Genomic DNA, 17863 nt, shown 5'->3' on the forward strand with positions numbered 1-17863 from the left:
CAGTGACCTGAGCAGGCAGAGTTTGTGCCGGGGCAGCTGAAGGGCTCTGTGCTGTAGATCAGACGCCAGACCGGAGGTCTGAGGTACTGTGACATTTACACGTGCGCGGATGTCTTTGCAGGTGTACCCCCTGTCTGGACCAGTGGAAGGTGGCACTAGAATCACCATCACTGGCTCAAACCTCGGGCAGAAACATCAAGACATTGCAGAAACTGTCACTGTTGCAGGAATTCCCTGCGCCGTAGATGCTCAAGAGTATGAGATCTCTAGCAGGTAGAGTATCTGTGCAACCTCCTCCCAGAGGCAGGCGCTGGCTTTTCCCTTGGCTGCTCACCCAGCCTGAGATGTCTTTGCCTTTGCTGTAGTAGGTGTTGAGCCCTGCCTATTCCCAGGGAGTGCCCTGAGTAAGGTCACTGTGTGAGTAGTTGCTCAGGCAGTGACCCTGGAGAGATAAGGTTGTGTACAAGGCAACAGCCAAACAGTGATGGTGTATTCCAACCACGCTGCCCAGACAGAGCCCGCTGTCAGGTCAGGGAGTTGTGGGCTCTGAACCCTGCAATTTCATGGGTGTCTCACTCAGCTGCTGGAGATTTCAATAAAGCAAAGGACATGGCTTGTGCAAGTGTCCCTGATAGGGAAATAGCCTGACCATGTTAACACAGGGTGAGGATGGGAACACATCGTTGAAGGCACACCCCTAGACTGTCAGTCTTCACTTGCTAGCAGGACTTCACCCCAGGAGCAAACTCAGAGAAAAGATCCTCTCTGCCAGGGACAGATGAGGAAGTCCTGGTGGACCCAGTGCCGCTTTTCTGGTGGCCAGGAGTGCCTGACAGGTCACACAGTGCTTGTAAAAGTAGTGGGAAGAAGAAGGATGAGAAGCAGAAAGACCTATCCTGCTGAATCTGGTTAATGTCAGTGATAGGGAATTGTGCAGCTGGTGTGTCTGGCCAGGGCAGAACAAAATAATAAAGCACTAGTGAGGTGTTAAGAGGTATGAATGGAGGATAACTAGGAATCAAGGAGAAAAGGAAATTTGTGTAGTTGGCCTGTGGCAAGGCGGGCAGGTGGGAGTTTTGGACAAGGGAGGGAGAGGAGCCAACAACCAGCAGAAGAGGAGAGCAATTGTGAGTAACCTCTTATCAGAGCTATCACAAACATGTTTTTCCATTCCGTAGTAGTAGTAGTAGTTGTAGCACCCTTCCCTCTAGGAGCCAGGTAAGATCCTGCTGGGAATGGCCTGCTGTGTTGAGCAGTGTTGTCCTGTCTGTGCAATTTGTTTGTCTGGATCCATCTGCTTTCTGTTTTCATCCTAGAATTAGAGCATAATCCTTCTGGGGTTAGCACTGTCTGTGTTCCGTATCTGTAAATCACCTGGCATCACAGGGTCTTGGCTTGGACTGCACTGCCTAAGTTCAAATTCCTCAGCTTCTTTAGTTGAGGGGATATAGCTGTGAACCTGGAACCCGCTCCTGAGCAAGGCCCAGACAAAATTAATCTCCTGCTATGCAGGAGGGCTGGGAAGTCTCCTGCAGATTATCTTTTCTGTTAGCAAATCAGTGCTGTAACATGGGACTCCTTGCTGCTCTGTTCTAAGTACAGCTTGACTTTTCATCTCGTCAGCGTCTCCCATAGCAAGTTACGTGTGGAAGAAGGGCTGGGAGGAATGGCTGGTGCAGATCGGGGGTCTGGCTGGTTGCAGAGGCCCCTGGCTGAACACCAGTGACAGCTAAACCCAGGCCTTGAGTCTTCTGCATCAGACTCAGCCCTAATGTGTGGATTGACCGCTGCTGGCCTGAGGTCCCTCCAGATCCAACTGATTTTGAAAACAGAAGAGTTCTTGGACTCTGTGCATCTGTGACACGGTGGGATTCATCCTGTCTGTCCCAGAAAGAATAATCTTCGATAGGATGGGCCTGTTTGGAACTGGTCCCTGCTTTTTTCTGCTGCACCTAACCCAGCTTTTTTAGAGGTGTTTCTCAATGTTTGATTGCATATTCTGAGCATCAGATAAGGCTGGAAGAAGGGAACTGTGGTTGCTAGGTGTTTTTAGGACATGCTACGAGGGATGCAACTCCCCTGCTCTCCCCTGGTGTGACTTTGTTCTTGGATTGTCCTGCAGCATCGTGTGCGTCACCGGCGGGAGCTGGACAGAGAGGTTTGGGCATATAGTGGTGGAAGTGCCTGGAGGAGGTCGTGGAGTTTCTGGTCATGTTTTTACCTATCAGGTAACATAACTGTAATATCTCCCCTGTTTTCCCAGCATCTCTGCTAAATGGCTGTTGCATGAATTTACAGGACTCTACCTGGCACTTGCTGTTGGTATTTTTATCTGATTTTTCTGCTGTTTGTGTTGTGTGGTGTGCTTGGATTTTTTGTTTGGTTTGTTCCTCCCTCACTTCCCTTTAGATTATAAGAGTAGCTGTATTGGGGAATACTAAAGATCCTGTAATTTAGTGATTTTATTTCTTTTTTTGACAATGGTAACTGTCAAATACTTAAAGATACTCTGTATTTTTCCTCTATGTTTCCAACTTGAAGATTTTTTTTTATTGATGACTTAACATCTTACTATGACTTCTGACTTTTCTTTTGTGATATGCAAATTGCTATTTGAACATGCTTTTATCTCCTGACCTTCAGCATCTGGTGGCAGTAAGTCCAAAATTCCTGTGCATTGTGCAGAGAAATGTTTCCTACTGTTTTTAAATATGTTTCTGATAACTTCTTGATATCTTAAACCCAGCAACTATAAAATAATACTTAAGTAACTTTTAAATACCCTTAAATACTCTTTTTCTTCCTTTCTGTGCAATTTACAAGTTGTATATGTAGTTGCACGTCCCCCTCTCCCATGGGAAGGGGAAAGAGATTCTGACAAGTCTTAAGCCCTTCCATTTTTGGCTTGATAGAACCATTTTATATATTAGATTATGCTTGTTGCTTTTCTCTTGGTTATCACCAGGATGCTGTTTAGAGACTAGCAATGATGTACGTGTTTGCTTTTTATCCTGTAACTCTCCCTCCTCCTTCTTACTTTATGGATCTTGCTTTTTGTTTGTCAGCAGTGACTTACTCATGTCACTCTCCCTGGTTTCTCTAAATTTTGCTGCAGTGGTACTAAGTTTTTTGGGGTTATTTTGTTACAGCGCAGGTCTCAACAAAAATTCTTAGGGCTCCCTGCTGTTAATCTCCTCATCTGCTAGGCAAACAGGCAATTTATTTGCTACCTTGTTTTTCCTAACTTGAGTTATTAATCCAATTACTGATCTGAACAATCCCTTTGGACTGTTAATCCTTGGGTTTGTGTGTGAGGCTCACAGCTCAGCTGTTTGCAGCATCCATATGCCTTTGGCAGTCTGTGGAAAGGTTCTCAATTCATGATTCTTGCTGGTGTGATTGATCCCTCCTCTGCTCAGTAAAGCAGCTGCTGGACTATAGCTGAGGCCTGCCTGTGGTTTGGATCTGTAGCTTCTATTTTCACAGCGTTGGAGGACACTGGACACATTCTGCTGTTTTCTTTCCTTGTGTTGTCTTTTGAGGCTCTTGTCACTCATTTCCCATTTTTTTTTCCCCTTTTTTTCCTCCCTCTTCTAGAATCCAGAGCTGAAATCCATTGTTCCAAGTCAGGGTCCCAAAGCAGGAGGAACCTGCCTTACCCTTCTAGGCTCGAAGCTGCTGACTGGGCATCCTAATGAGATCAGTGTCCTGCTTGGAGACCTCCCTTGTCAAATGTAAGATCAGAACTTGCCAATGTGCTAGCTGTGCACTGCCCTGAGTCCTTCCCAGAGCCTCCCAGGGTGTGATGCTTCCTGGAGCAGGTGGAGCTCTGTTTTCCTCTGTATTCCAGGGGATCTTCCCCATGAGGGTCATGGCAACAACCTCAACCATCTTAGATTCCAACCCACCTTCCCTGGATGTGAGCAGGGCTGCTCACCTCTGTTCTGCTCATCCCTGTAACCCATCCTGACACTCTGCTTTTGCTGGTGGGGAGCTGCAGCTGGCTCCTCCAGCCTAATCCCAAGAGCTGCTTGTTCTCTTGCACCCTGGGATGTGTACACCTGCCTCACCTCACTGCTGGTGAGAAACTGCATATGCCTTAGTAGCATGTGTCCAGTCCCTTCAGTCTGGACAGTGACTGTACCTGCTTTTTGTCCATGTGCTGCTCCTGACAGCTGCCCAGCAATTATTGCACAGATAAGGCACAAGAGCTTTCAGCATGAGGTTTAGGAAAATTGCAGAAGAGGTTTGCAGACTCTCTGCAAAGAGAATGACACAGTACTGTAAAATCTGTTTCTGCAGCGGCTGTGTTAATCCCTTGTTCTTCTTGTCTCTCCAAGCCTCTCTGAGATGACAGAGGATCAGCTGGCATGCCAGACAAGTCCTAGCAATGTGTCCACAGAACTCCCAGTCACCATCAAATACGGGGAGCAAGAGCGGAGATTGGAAGGATCCCTCTTCAGATATACTCTGGATCCCAACATCACTTTTGCAGAGCCGCCTAAGAGCTTCCTCAGGTAGAAAGAATGAGTGTCCCTTTCCCTGGGCATTGTGCTGGGGCTGCAGCACCAATGGCATCTCTCTGAGTGGCACTTTGGAGTAAAGCCAGGCTTGTAAACAGAGCATAAACAGAGGGATGGGAGCATGGACAAAACTGAGCTAATGAATAACAGGTGAGTCAGGTCAGCTGTTTTTGTCTTTCAGTGGAGGGAGAGTGCTCAGAGTTCATGGGTACAACTTGGATGTTGTACAGAAACCCAAGATCCGAGTTACAGTTTCTCCATCTGAACGGCGGCGCCGAGGAGCGGGGCGGTGGCGAAGGATCATCCCAGACTCTGAGTGTCATGAGGATTCTCTGTGCAGCATCCAGCAGGTAACACAGCACTCAGTGGGGCTGTGGGTGCACAAGGGTTCGTGTTCCCCTTCTAAAGAGGTGGCCTTTCTGTCCCTAGGGCTTTTTTCCTCCCGCCACTTGCTGTTATCTGCTTGGATTGTACCAACAGTCTTGGCCCATGGAAGTGTTCTCTGCCAGACTGAGAGGTTAAGCACTTGCACGAACATTTCCATGGGCTGGGTCTGCCTCTGCCTAGAGATGTGCAGGACTGTGATGTGGAACAGAAATAGCAAGGCAGCAGTGTGCAGATAAAAAAAATCTACATCTGAGCCAGAGAGCTTGTGTGGCTCAGTGTGTCTGTGTTCAGATTCTTCCTGTTGCATATTTCAGTCTGTCCCTATAGTTCCTGGCATCTCTCCCTCTGAGATACAAAAACAGGCAGTGAAATTATAACACCACAATAATGTTCTGCTCTCCTGCTGCCAGTCTGCTGAGATGGGTCATTACAGAGGTATTGGTGTAGTCACCAAGGTCACAGAGCATGCAGCAGAATTTGCAGAGGTAGAGGATGGTTTAGCAGCCCAAGTACAAGAAGGATTTGCATTATTAGTGCAAATGATGCAGGGCTTTCTGTACATAACTGTGCTCCTGATGCACATGCATCAGTAACAGCTGGTTTTATCAATGTTCTTAGGAGAGATTTGTGGCTATAGGGTAGAAAAAAAGGAGACTCTAATATTTTCACCAAATGTATAAAACATATCCAACCAGGCATGGGAACACTTTCACAGAAGCATTCAGACAGAGAAAACAGCCTTGCATTGACGGTATTTTGTTCTATTCTCTCAGAGCAGGGAAATCTAAAGCTGGTCTCTCTCCAGAATTTGCTGCCAGGGGAATGTCAGAGCTGATTCCCACTGCTGAGACCTTCCAACAAAACCAGTGCTAAGAAAGCTTTCCTTTAGAGGAACATGGGGAATTCACAGATCTTGGATTTTTCCCCTTTACAGTTAAGCAGGGTTCTTCTGGCATTTTGCCAAATTAGAAGAATGCAGACTGGCCCCAGATTGTTTGGGGTGGAAAGTATTGCCAAGCTGCAGAAGTATTGGTGTTCCATTACTGACACTCTTTTTTGCCTTTTTCCTCAGTTTGAAGAACCATGTCTTGTTAACTCTTCCTACCTGATCCTGTGCAAAACTCCAGCCATTAACCTGCTGTTGAGGAGTGTCCGTATCAAACTGGAATTTATTCTGGATAATCTGAGCTTTGATTTCAACTCACTGCATCCCATGCCCTTCTCTTATGAAGTCAACCCCATCCTAAAACCATTGAATGCTGAGGACCCTGCCAAGCCCTATCGTCACAAGCCAGGAAGTGTCATCTCTGTGGAGGTAAGACAAAAAACAGCTGGAATTAAAGTTCCTTGTACGAAGTTTTAAGTTGGTGTCATATAGCATCCAAGGTTTTTAAAACATTTGACAGGTTACAACCTGCCACAAACATTTGGTTTGGCCTGTGAGAAACAGTAAATAAGATCAGGGAAAAGAGTGCATCAAAAAAGCCTCTTGAGTCCATACATCATTGTTAGGGGCTTCATAGGGCTTATGGAAACTTCTGTGGATTGTTTTTTGGGGGGCTTTTTAATCCTAATAAACTGCTTGTATATGAGATGTTAGTACTACATTATCCCAACATCCTGTTCTCAGCTGCTGGCTCTCTCATAACTACTTCAGTTTCCTCTAGATGTACCTTAGGAGTAAAAGAATCCTGCCAGTGGGGAGGACCTGTTACTAAGTGAAGGCAGGAAAATCACTCATTAAAGATGATGCAGAAGAGCACAGTGACTATTTTTACTGTCCATGCGAGAAAAAAATTCTGAGGTATTTCTTTTGTATGGAAAGGTACTTTTCAGTCCAGTACTCTTAAAGAAAGTAAAGGCTGCTGCTGTAGGTGCAAATTCTCCATATGCTCTCTTTTTGCATGTGGGTAAAAACTGTGAGGATGTAAGAACCTAGAAATGCCTAGATCACTGCCATTGGAGTTGAATGCATCTTGGAGATGTAGGGCAGTTTGAGAAGACTGGAAGAGAACGTTAAAAGACAAGGAGGTTGATCTGCCAGCCTGACAGAGCTCTGAGCTTAGAAAACATTAAAGCATAACAATGTAATTAACATCAGTCGTGGTTTTATTAAAAAAAGAAAGTCTTAATCCCCCAAAATTAAAGCAAATAAGAGAAATAGCACAGATATGTTACACTTTTGAAAGGCATGGATTGACTCACCTGAGCATGCAGGTTAACTGACATGAGACTACCTTTTTAAATATACAGAGTGAAGAGCTGAGCTTAGCTGTGTTTTGCCTGAAGAGCCTTAAGAGGACTGGCTATTTATAACTGTACTTATGCAGTGTGCTACAGATCCTAAAGCTAAATCTAAATCCATATGCAACTGATTTTTTTTTTGTTTACAGAGTTAACTCCTGTTAACCTAAACAAAGAAGAAAAAAGGCTGCTTTCATCTCATGGTTTTGGACACCTCCATCTTCTCTGAAGCCATGGCAATACATGGTTGTTTTTTCCCTGATCTCATGTACTATCCACATCTTATTTCAGGGGGAAAATCTAGATCTGGCTATTTCCAAGGATGAAGTTATGGCTATGATTGGGGAAGGAATCTGTGTGGTGAAGACGCTAACAAGGAATCACCTCTACTGTGAGCCCCCCTCAGAGCAGCCAGCTCCGCGGCACCGCACCAAGCGGGAGGGCACGGACCTGCTCCCAGAGTTCACGGTAGGGAATTGGCAGCACTGACAGAAAATCCTGTCACTTCCTGAAGCATCTGCAGGAATTGGCTGTGGGATGTGAAGTTAGGAGAGGCAGATGCCCTGCTGAGGGACAGGGGAGGTAGCAGAGATGGCAGGGAACTGCTCTTGTTCTCAAATTCTGCTCTTAATGGCTAAGGTTGCCTGAAAGTAAACAGTATAGCTGGGTTCACTGTGCTGTGGGCAGCTGTGTGCCACCTGTGCTCATTCTGGAGAATCCCTGTGGCTTTGTATTTCATTCCTGCACAGAGGAATGGAATCATCTTGGCAAATGCTTTCTTCTTGCAGGTTCAGATGGGAAACCTGAACTTCCTCCTGGGCCGGGTGCAGTATGACACGGAAAGCCAGCTCACCTTCCCGCTGGAGGCACAGATTGGTTTGGGTGTCGGTGCATCCTTTGTGGCACTGATCGTTCTGGTCATCGTCTTCATATACAGGTAAGAAGTTCTGGCATGTATGAGGCCTTTAAGTTCCTCACAGTGTTTTGCAGTGGATGTGAGAAAGCTTGTACATCTTGGGCCTAAACAAGGTTACAGCCCTCTTTATTTTGTGCCAAATTCTGAGCCCGTGGCAGTGTTGAATGTGAGAGGCATGTTGCACTGCTAGTCACGGTCTGCACTGTGGTTCATTCAGAATCTAATGGGTGCTTCAAGAGACACATCTACTTTATGGAACACTGTGTGGTATCCTGCAAAGATGATGCTCTGTAGAAACCACCTCAGCACCAACTGCCCTGGAGTCTTTGGCAGCAACACAGCAGTTGGCAAGGACAGTCCCTGGGCTAGTGCCCAGGAGCTAGTGACCAGGAGCAATTTGGTTCTTATTGCAGGAGGAAGAGCAAACAGGCTCTGAGGGATTACAAGAAAGTTCAAATCCAGCTGGAAAATCTGGAAACAAGTGTTCGGGACAGATGCAAAAAGGAATTCACAGGTCAGTCACTGAGCTCCTGCATTCTTGTAGCTTCTGGGAAACTTGGAGAACCACCCTCATCCCTACCTCTCTTCCCATTCCTGTGTACTTGTCTGTGTAGCTCAGAGCAGGCAATAATTTATCCTGTGCCAGAGCATAGGAACATAGAACCAAATTCTTCCTTTTTTAATTCTTTTCACAATTCAGTTCACAATGATCTTTGCAGACCTCTCTCATTCCCCATTTCATCCTCCAGACTTAGATGAAGAGCTAAAGTCAACAACGCACACTTGGAAGGATCTTAAGGACAGCTACTAGCCCAGTCTTTGTGTAGGGCAAGTTGAATTGCAGCCCATGTTCTGAGCTTACAAACCTTGTACTTCAGCCCTTTACAACTGTAGGAGGCCTGGGGCTCTGAAACTCTGCAGGTGACTGAGACTGCAGTCCCCAATTCACGTGTGAAGCAGTGAGGAGCAGGTCTCTAATACACTATATTTGCTGTAGGTAATGCCTGTAACCACAGATGTGTGCTGAACAGTGGCTTCCTCTTTATAAAACTGGAAACCAGCTCCTGATTAGAACTTTCTTCATGCTATTTCTCCTGCTGCCTAGTCTAGTTTTAAATCTTGGCAATGAGACCCCAACATGCCTCTTCCTGACAGGAAACATCCTTCCTCTTTCTCAGTCCCATGCTGCTGGCCCTGGTTCCTCCTGTTCTCACCATCAGTTGAGATCATGTCAGTTGTGTCATCCTCATGGGCATTTTTCCTTTCCCTCAGACCTGATGACTGAGATGATGGACCTCACAAGTGACCTTGTGGGCACGGGGATACCCTTCCTGGACTACAAGTCCTACGCAGAACGCATTTTCTTTCCGGGCCACCGTGAGTCACCACTGCAAAGGGACCTCGACATCCCTGAGTGCCGACGGCAAACAGTGGAGCAGGGCTTGGTCCAGCTCTCCAACCTCCTCAACAGCAAGCTCTTCCTCACCAAGGTAATGTCCCTCTCTCTGCTGGCAGCCTGCTCAGAGCCATGGCACTGGCAGCAGGAAGTGGGCAGTGTCTATTAACGTTCATTCCTTAATAGTTCCCTGCACCACTCCTCCCAAGAGCCAGCAGCTGTGACTGTTTTCAGCAGATTCACACACTGGCTTATCTCTCTCCCCACCAGTTCATCCACACTCTGGAGATCCAGCGCACTTTCTCTCCAAGAGACCGGGCCTATGTGGCGTCGCTGCTAACGGTGTCGCTGCATGGGAAGCTGGAGTACTTCACTGACATCCTCAAAACACTCTTGAATGACCTTGTGGAGCAGTATGTGGCCAAGAACCCCAAGCTGATGCTGCGGAGGTGAGAGAGCCAGCCTGGTCCCACTGGCTGCTGCCTGACAGGACAGAGCCTTTCTGCCTGGCTGGCGAGCTCTGAAAGGCTCTGCCAAGTCTTCTGATCCCAGTTTGCTAATTAGAGGTCCTTGGGTTCACAGTCATGCCATGTTTGGAAGCTAAACTGAAATATCTCCCATGTTTAGAGCCCCAGTAGCCTCCTGTCTGGTTCATCCTTCTGATCTGAACACATTTCCTTGGTTTGAGACCTACCAGAGGCTTTCCACTGTTCCCTGCTTCTTGTCTCTCCAATTCTGTAATTTGGTGCCTCCTTCAGGCTGACAAGTGCTTCCCATAAGCAGTGTCAAAAGCATTAACTGGGCTTGTCTCAAAAGACTTTTTTTTTTCCTCTCCATTCTGTGTCATGAGTCAGTGTGCTCTTCTTCCAAAGGGAGTGATTTTTACCTCCGAATCTCCCCCGGTTCTGCACAACATTCTTGTCACCAGCCCGATGCTCTCTTTCAGGACAGAAACAGTGGTAGAGAAGCTGTTAACCAACTGGATGTCCATCTGCTTGTATGCGTTCGTGAGGGTGAGCTCTTTGTCCTGTTGTGATGTAGAGGGGCCAAAAGAGGGGAGGCAGGCACAGCTTTGCTTTGTACCTCACTCGTAGCTGAAATAGTGCCAGGGTCACCCTGTGTTTCAGGGTGAGGAATAAGAGCTGGGCTGCTCACAGGGAGCAGGGGTTCTTAAATCAGCACCAATACCACTTGTTTCCAGGATGTGTCACCAGGTCATGGAGGCCTCAGTGTAGCTCCTTGATCTTGAAATACACAGGCCACAGGCTGGTCTGTACATGGGAGGACAGATGCTGGTCTAATTCCTTTCCTGGAGGGCTGGGGGTGGCGGCAAGGATTCTCTCAGATTAGTGACACAGAGGCAGAACAATGCCTTGGTCATGTGCATCTCTCTGGTAGCTGGAAAGTGCACTTTTCCTGTGCATGGAGCAGGAGCTGTTGGCACAGGCTCTGTCTTTGCCTACTGTGGCTCAGCTGCTGCATCAGTCCTGCTTGATATGCATGTTTCCAGGTCTGGGGCTCTGCTGAGAGGGGCAAGCTGAATTTCTCTCTTTCCTTTCCATGACAGGATTCGGTCGGGGAGCCCCTTTACATGCTATTTCGAGGAATCAAACACCAGGTGGACAAAGGGCCAGTTGACTGGGTGACAGGGAAAGCCAAATACACCCTGAATGACAACCGACTTCTGAGAGAGGACCTGGAGTACCGCACTCTGGTAAGTGCCAAATCTTCTGTCCTCTCTGGTAGACAGGGCTGAATGTCTCTGCTCCCATAGCCAAGGCACAGGTGCAGCATCCTGCCACTGTCTCCTGGGAGCCAGGTTTGTTCCAGCGGCACAAGTGCATAGATGATGAAGAGCTCTGCTAAATCAGGCGCCTTTGCCCCAGGCTGATAGGAGCCTTCACCACAGTCATCTGGTGTACGTGCTGTGCTTCTCTAGAAATAAGGAGATGACACTGATTGCACATCGAAGCTCCTCCCCAATGCTATTGAACTGGCTTCCAGCTCTTGACACAAGGCTAAGAACACAAGACTAAGGTGTTTAACATCTGTGATGTTTTCTTTTCTGAATCTCTCAGTGAAAGGAGTAGCTGTTAACTTACCTGAATGCCAGCCATCAAAGGTGTAAATGTGTCAGATGTAATCTTATCAGCTGAGTAGCTGTGACCTTTTCTTCCTCAGACCTTAAATGCTTTGACACAAGCAGGAGTTGGTGCAGGAGGGGCAGAAGAATCTCAAGGGATTTCTGCGAAAGTGCTGGACTGTGACACCATAACGCAGGTGAAGGAGAAAATCCTAGATCAGATCTATAAAGGGACGCCATACTGTCACCGGCCAGACCCAGACACCCTGGACCTCGGTGAGCGGAGCTCTTTGGTGGCAAAACTCAGTGAGGACGTGAAGGAATGGTGGTTTGCTGTCTGTGCACGGCACCCTGGCACGTGTGACATTTGTCATTCTCTGCTGTGAGTGTGCAGAATCGCTGACCACTCTGGCTGGACACAGCAGGGAAGAGGCTGTAACAGAAAGAGCAGGGGTGGAAAAGGAGCAGTTGGGCTCAGCCTCTTTCACTTCATGGTGTTCTTTGCCAGACTCAGACCACAGCAGTGCCTTGGGCAAGGGGATATTGAAAAGAAAGTATAGAAAATGTGTAGGAGGGGAGGGGGATTTGAGTGCAGTGCAGAGATGCTGTGGGCATAGACTGGCACTTCCTGGCAGTAAAGTCAATGGCAGCCTCTTAATAGTATGTGTCAGGGAGGATTTTGCCCACGGTACTTAATGAATGGTAGAACTTACACTGAGAGAGAAAACGCTCAGTTTTACATCTTCTTAATTCTTGTTGGTGAATAATGGTGACATTTAGGGATGAGAAGGTACTGAGGAAATAGTAGCTGGTAAGACCTATGGGTGCATATTTGTGGTTTGAACCATCTGCCTGAAGAGTCACAATCTGACAGAATTTGTAGGAACATGACAGGTGGAACCTGGGAGGCCATGAGGCCGTCTGTCCCTGTGCTCAGAGGGGTCTGTCCTGTGAGTGCAGGACTCAGATTCATTACAGGCGCTTGCTCAGGTTATGTTGTGTATGAATTAGTACAGGTAAAAGTTGACGAGGACCAGAGGCTGTTTAACAAGGTCAGCCAGGATGGTGCAGATGATGCCTCGAATTAGCAGTTAATCCTTTCTTTTTCTGTGTTTCAATGGCTGTAGAGTGGAGATCAGGGCTGGCAGGTCACCTGATCCTGTCTGATGAGGATGTGACATCAGTTGTTCAAGGAACTTGGAAACGTCTGAACACTCTTCAGCATTACAAGGTCAGAACTCAGTCTGCCATTGCCTTATTTCTTCTCTCTTCCTTCTACATGCTGTCATGCTCTGTTTATGGCTCTGGCTCCTGGTGGACCACTGTCAAAAGGTTGGACCTTTCTTGCAGAGAATTAAGTCAGTGCTGTGGCTGCAGCCTGACTTCAGCAAACACAACCCTGTCCTTATCCCATACCTGTGATGTGGACATGTGTAGGGCTTGGAAGGATGGGCACAAGTTGATACTGCAGTGAGGGTGATGTACTGGATCTGTTCCTGTTCCAGGCCAGATCAGTTAGGAGGTGATGACGCACTGAGCTGCCAAGTACCTTCTAACAATGGAAAGAGGGATTTTTTTCATTACCTTGCACCAGTATGTTGTATCTTGCACCAATATGTCAGTACTTTGCTGCAACGTGTTCTAGGTGTGAATGACCTCAGTCCCTGAGTAGTATCTTCATTGTACTTTGAACATTTGTTTTTTAATTGGTACAGACAAGATTTTCTCACCCTCAGGAAAGACAGTGATGGTGCCTCAAAATCCGTGTTTCTGTCCCTGTTTCTAGTGATGGTACAGCCTGTTTTGCTCTACAAGCACTTGCCTATTGTGCTGATGAGAAACATGCCATTTGCTTTGAATGATGTTGTTTTGCTTGTGTGCAGGTGCCCGATGGAGCAACAGTAGCACTCGTCCCACGCCTGACCAAGCACATCCACAGGGAAAATCAGGACTACATCCCAGGAGAAAGTGAGTTTGATGTCTCATTCTCATAAAATTACTTTAGAGTGCTTGCCAGTTAGTGGGACAAGTTTCTTGCTGTAGCCCCAGCTTTATGCTGATACAGAAGGCTGACACGTGCCCTGGACCCTCATAGCACTGCCAGGAAATGTGAAAGCTTGGTCAGGTGAGGTCAGAGAAAAGCAAAAGTGTGAGAGCAGAGGAAGGCTGGGCTGGGTGTGAAAATGTAGAGCAAGCACATTTGTCTGGCTCTGTAGGGCTGACTGCAGTCTGCAACTTGCAGAAATCTTAACCTTCAGGTGGTGAGCATGGCCTGAGGGGGATTATGGGATGCCAGGCAGTTTCCTTACTGCCTGGCAGAGTGAACAACTCCGTGGATATTACTGTGGCATGGGGGACAATAGCCACAGGCTGCAGTTTATGAGATTCAGATTGGATATGGGACAAAACTTCTTCAGCAAAAGGGTGGTTCAACCCTGAAACAGACCACTGGGGTGGTGGGGGATCTCTGTTCTGGGGAGGTTTCCAAGACCTTGAAGGTTTTGGGTGAACAAAGGCACCCTGCTGTACTGTTGGCAACAGTTGTACTCTGCAGAAGGTTGGATAGAGGCCTCCAGAGATTCCTTCCCATTTGTGTTTCTGTTATACTGGGAAATCTTGCTTTCTTGGGGCTCACCTGACCATGGTCTATTGTGAGAGAGCCAACACTCATCTGTAAACAATTGCTTGGTTTAGAAACACCAATGCTGGAGGATGCAGATGAAGGTGGAATCAAACTTTGGCACCTGGTAAAACCAACAGAAGAGCCAGAGCTTCCCAAGCATCGGCGTGGGAGTTTAAGAGATCGGGAGCGGGCCAAGGCAATCCCAGAGATCTATCTGACACGTCTGCTCTCAATGAAGGTGAGAAGAAGCACAGATTGTGTTGTGTTGGGACCTTGCCTTCCTTCATATCCCCCAGCAGATTGCAGGGGTGTGTGTGTGAAGATGAAGCAATACCCTTTACCTGCAGTGCTTTGAGTACATTTGAGTCTCCTCTACATTTTGCTTTGTTCACGAGGTTCTCCCTTGCCTCTGTTCCACAAGCCACAGGGGCCTCCATTCTCCTTCGTTGCTGCTCCCTTCAGTGGGGGTGGGGTACCCTGGGATGGGTGAGGGGCTGTCGCTGGGAAGAGGATGACCTCTCATCTGTGAGGCCTAGGCTCTCTACTCTCCTCTGCCTGTGCTGACCCTGTCCTTGATTTTCCACAGGGCACTCTGCAGAAGTTTGTGGACGACTTGTTCCAGGTGATCCTCAGTACCAACCGCCCTGTTCCTCTGGCAGTCAAATACTTCTTTGACCTGTTAGATGAGCAGGCCATACACTACGGGATCGCAGACCCTGAGACCATCCATATCTGGAAGACAAACAGGTGAGATGTTCCTGAGAGCCCTGGAGGAGGCACTGCTGACTTGCTTAGAGCTTGCAAAGCGCCAGCAATCTCTGCCTACTGAGGAGGAGCGAAATGCAAGTGGCAGGGCAGCAGACCATAGGGTGCAGAGCTGGTTTTGCTGGGAGGGCAAAGCAGAGAGATGCAGTAACATGTAGAATACCTTTTGGCAATGTAGCTGCTGCCTTTGCTGATGTCCTTTTGCACTTCTGACCTCTCGACAGCCTCCCCCTGCGGTTCTGGATCAACATCATCAAGAACCCCCAGTTTGTTTTTGATGTGCAGACGTCAGATAACGTGGATGCTGTGCTGCTGGTCATTGCACAGACCTTCATGGACTCCTGTACAATAGCTGACCATAAGTTAGGGCGGGTGAGTACAGAGGGAAAAGGGAGCATGGTTGGCACAGAGAGTTGAGCAGTGCTGCTCAATAGAAGGCAGTAATAGCACCGTGGGACAGCAGGCCAGGCTCCCCCTGGCTTCCAAGTGCAGCTGGAGAGTAATGGGGGCTCCTGGGAAGAGAGGATCAGATTTTGTTTAGCAACAAGAAATTGTTGAGGAGTGCTCTTTATTTACAGCTTGCAGCTACTTGAGGGATAGAGCTAAACTCCAGCTGGCTGTGGCAGACAGTGGGAGTCACAGGATACAACTTGGGGCATCCAGGTTGGCCGTTAGAAAGATTTTCCACCATCACTACTCACCCTGTGCTGAGGGCGGAAGAGTCCTGCACAGGTCACCAGAGACAGGGTGAGTGGATCTCTGGAGCACATCAGGCATCAGCTGTTCAGAGCCATTGCCAGTGTGATTTCATACTGGTGATCACGCAGCTCCAAGGGGAAGGCTGGAATAGGGATCCTGGGGGTCCCTTCATCAGCACATCTCAGGGTACCTCAGACTGCATTGCTAAAAGAGAGCCTGCTATTTGAAGTGCCTCTCCATGCAGAGGACAAAAAATTCCTGATCCCAAACAAATGGCAGAAAATAGAAGTGTTGGTGTTACCTGCTGAGGTTAGTCCACAGTACAATGAAGGAGATTCTCATAACCAATTCTGGTTTTGGATGTTCAAGGACTCTCCAATCAATAAGCTGCTTTATGCCCGGGACATTCCTCGCTACAAGCAGATGGTGGAAAGGTGAGTGATGGATGTGAGGAGTTGTAGTTTCAGCAGTGAGGACGAGGGACCATGGACTAAATTGCCTGTGTGCCCCTGTCCAGGTACTACGCGGACATTCGTCAGACCATCTCTGCCAGTGACCAGGAGATGAACTCTGCCCTGGCTGAGCTATCACGGGTAAATCAAAGTATTTCACAGTCACCTGGCCCCTCACCTGTGTATCCAGAGGAGAATTATTAATACAAAGATGAGATATTCCAACTGAGCATGCAGTTCTGCTCAGACACACCGGCTGTGCCTAGTGGCTACCCTGCACCACAGGGAGGGTGTGAGGGTCGGCCCAGGTAGCACTGGGGAGAGGAGAGGGTAGTCAAGGACGCAGGGCAAGAAATACAGGTGATTTTTCCTTTGCTAGGAACTGTTGGTGAATTCTCTTTCCTGTTGTTTTCTTAATGAGTTGGGAGGACAGAATTTGACAGGACAATTGTTAGGTTTCTCATGGTTTTGTCTGATTTCTTCTCTTACAAACAGAATTACTCAGGTGACCTCAATTCCCTGGTGGCTCTACATGAATTGTACAAATACATCAATAAGTACTATGACCAGGTGAGTGTGTGTTTCCAGCAGGTATGAATATGCCTTTTTTCTACAACTCAAACAAAAAACCTAAAAAAATTAAGAATTAAGAGCAGCCAGACTGTTCCAATGCTGTGTATCATTTCATTGGCATGCATAACTCATGTAATGAGTTTGCTTTGTTCTTATCAAAGAGCAAGCAGGAAAAAGAACTTACCTGTAACTTGGAGGCTTTTGGGATTTCATGTGCGTTTCTTCATTTTTACGCCAATATCCAAATACTCTACTTAAAAAAGAAATGCATTTAGTTCTGATTAATTTACTTAAAGATCTGATTTTCAGGCGAGAAGTTTAGCATTCTTTTTGCCCTGTAAAGTCTGTAAGCTACTACAGTAAATCTCGAATACTTCTTTTGTGATTAATTTGAGATTAATTATTGCATTACTAGACTAGAGCATGCTGAATTCTAGCTTGAGGTTCTCCGTAATGCATGGAGTTCAGCTGGTTGAGTGTCATGTGCTGGAGAAAAGCTGCCAGTGAGCTCTGTCTTGTTGCAGATCATTACTGCCTTGGAAGAAGACCCAACGGCACAGAAGATGCAGCTTGGATATAGACTGCAACAGATTGCAGCAGCTGTGGAGAATAAAGTCACAGATTTGTGACAGGCACAGACAGACTGCTCTCCCCTGGCCGAATGGGGACAGTGCTCATCCTAGTTGATAAACAGGGTGTCCTGCTGCCATTGGAACCAGACTCTCCAAGGAACCTGCGGGTGACATGAGCAAGGGGATGGCCAAAGCAGTACAAGCGTCCTTGCATCTCAGAGAATATTTTTTTACAGGTGTTTGTTTTTTTTTTTTTCTTTTTAAAAGCAAAATTAAACAAAACAAAAAAAGGACAAACTTTGGTTTTTCCCTGGCAGACTGCTGAGGGGCCGCACAGGTCCTTCCTACAGATGTTATGTGAATGTGCCAAGTTTCCAAACCATGTTATTGAAGAGCCGGGTGACAACACCGAGCACTGTGTCTGTGGAGTCCTCAGCCTTGCACAGATGCCCTTTCCAGTGCTGGAACACTCCCTGCTGCAACCACTCACTTCCTTGGGGATCAGGAAGCTTTGCCCGGGGTGACGGCTGTGCTAACCTCTGTCCCCAGCTAGCAAACACACCTGAGAAACTCCTTGCAGCGACGTCCCTGCTGGTCCCAGATGTTGGATGTAGAGAGGAGAGTGTCTGA

At 47.4% G+C, this 17863-nt stretch overlaps 1 protein-coding gene across 6 annotated transcripts in view; it reads left to right on the top strand.

Moving 5' to 3' along the window:
• PLXNB1 (plexin B1) overlaps positions 1–17512 on the top strand; it is a 73580-nt gene extending 56068 nt beyond the window's left edge. For all 6 annotated transcript variants that reach the window (XM_040075979.2, XM_040075983.2, XM_040075981.2 and 3 more), the window contains exons 16-38: positions 122–273; positions 2123–2228; positions 3598–3734; positions 4341–4517; positions 4705–4873; positions 5983–6225; positions 7446–7622; positions 7943–8091; positions 8484–8584; positions 9343–9560; positions 9737–9915; positions 10413–10479; positions 11034–11180; positions 11648–11825; positions 12677–12780; positions 13433–13517; positions 14244–14410; positions 14759–14919; positions 15162–15309; positions 16006–16070; positions 16154–16229; positions 16584–16658; positions 17186–17512. In XM_040075979.2, the coding sequence (XP_039931913.1) occupies positions 122–273; positions 2123–2228; positions 3598–3734; positions 4341–4517; positions 4705–4873; positions 5983–6225; positions 7446–7622; positions 7943–8091; positions 8484–8584; positions 9343–9560; positions 9737–9915; positions 10413–10479; positions 11034–11180; positions 11648–11825; positions 12677–12780; positions 13433–13517; positions 14244–14410; positions 14759–14919; positions 15162–15309; positions 16006–16070; positions 16154–16229; positions 16584–16658; positions 17186–17290 (3186 nt within the window). In that variant the 3' untranslated portion in view covers positions 17291–17512. The remainder of the gene's footprint in view (positions 1–121; positions 274–2122; positions 2229–3597; positions 3735–4340; positions 4518–4704; positions 4874–5982; positions 6226–7445; positions 7623–7942; positions 8092–8483; positions 8585–9342; positions 9561–9736; positions 9916–10412; positions 10480–11033; positions 11181–11647; positions 11826–12676; positions 12781–13432; positions 13518–14243; positions 14411–14758; positions 14920–15161; positions 15310–16005; positions 16071–16153; positions 16230–16583; positions 16659–17185) is intronic.
• Positions 17513–17863: the final 351 nt, after the last annotated feature.

This window comes from Hirundo rustica, chromosome 12 (genome assembly GCF_015227805.2).
Source record: "Hirundo rustica isolate bHirRus1 chromosome 12, bHirRus1.pri.v3, whole genome shotgun sequence".
Taxonomy (NCBI): domain Eukaryota; kingdom Metazoa; phylum Chordata; class Aves; order Passeriformes; family Hirundinidae; genus Hirundo; species Hirundo rustica.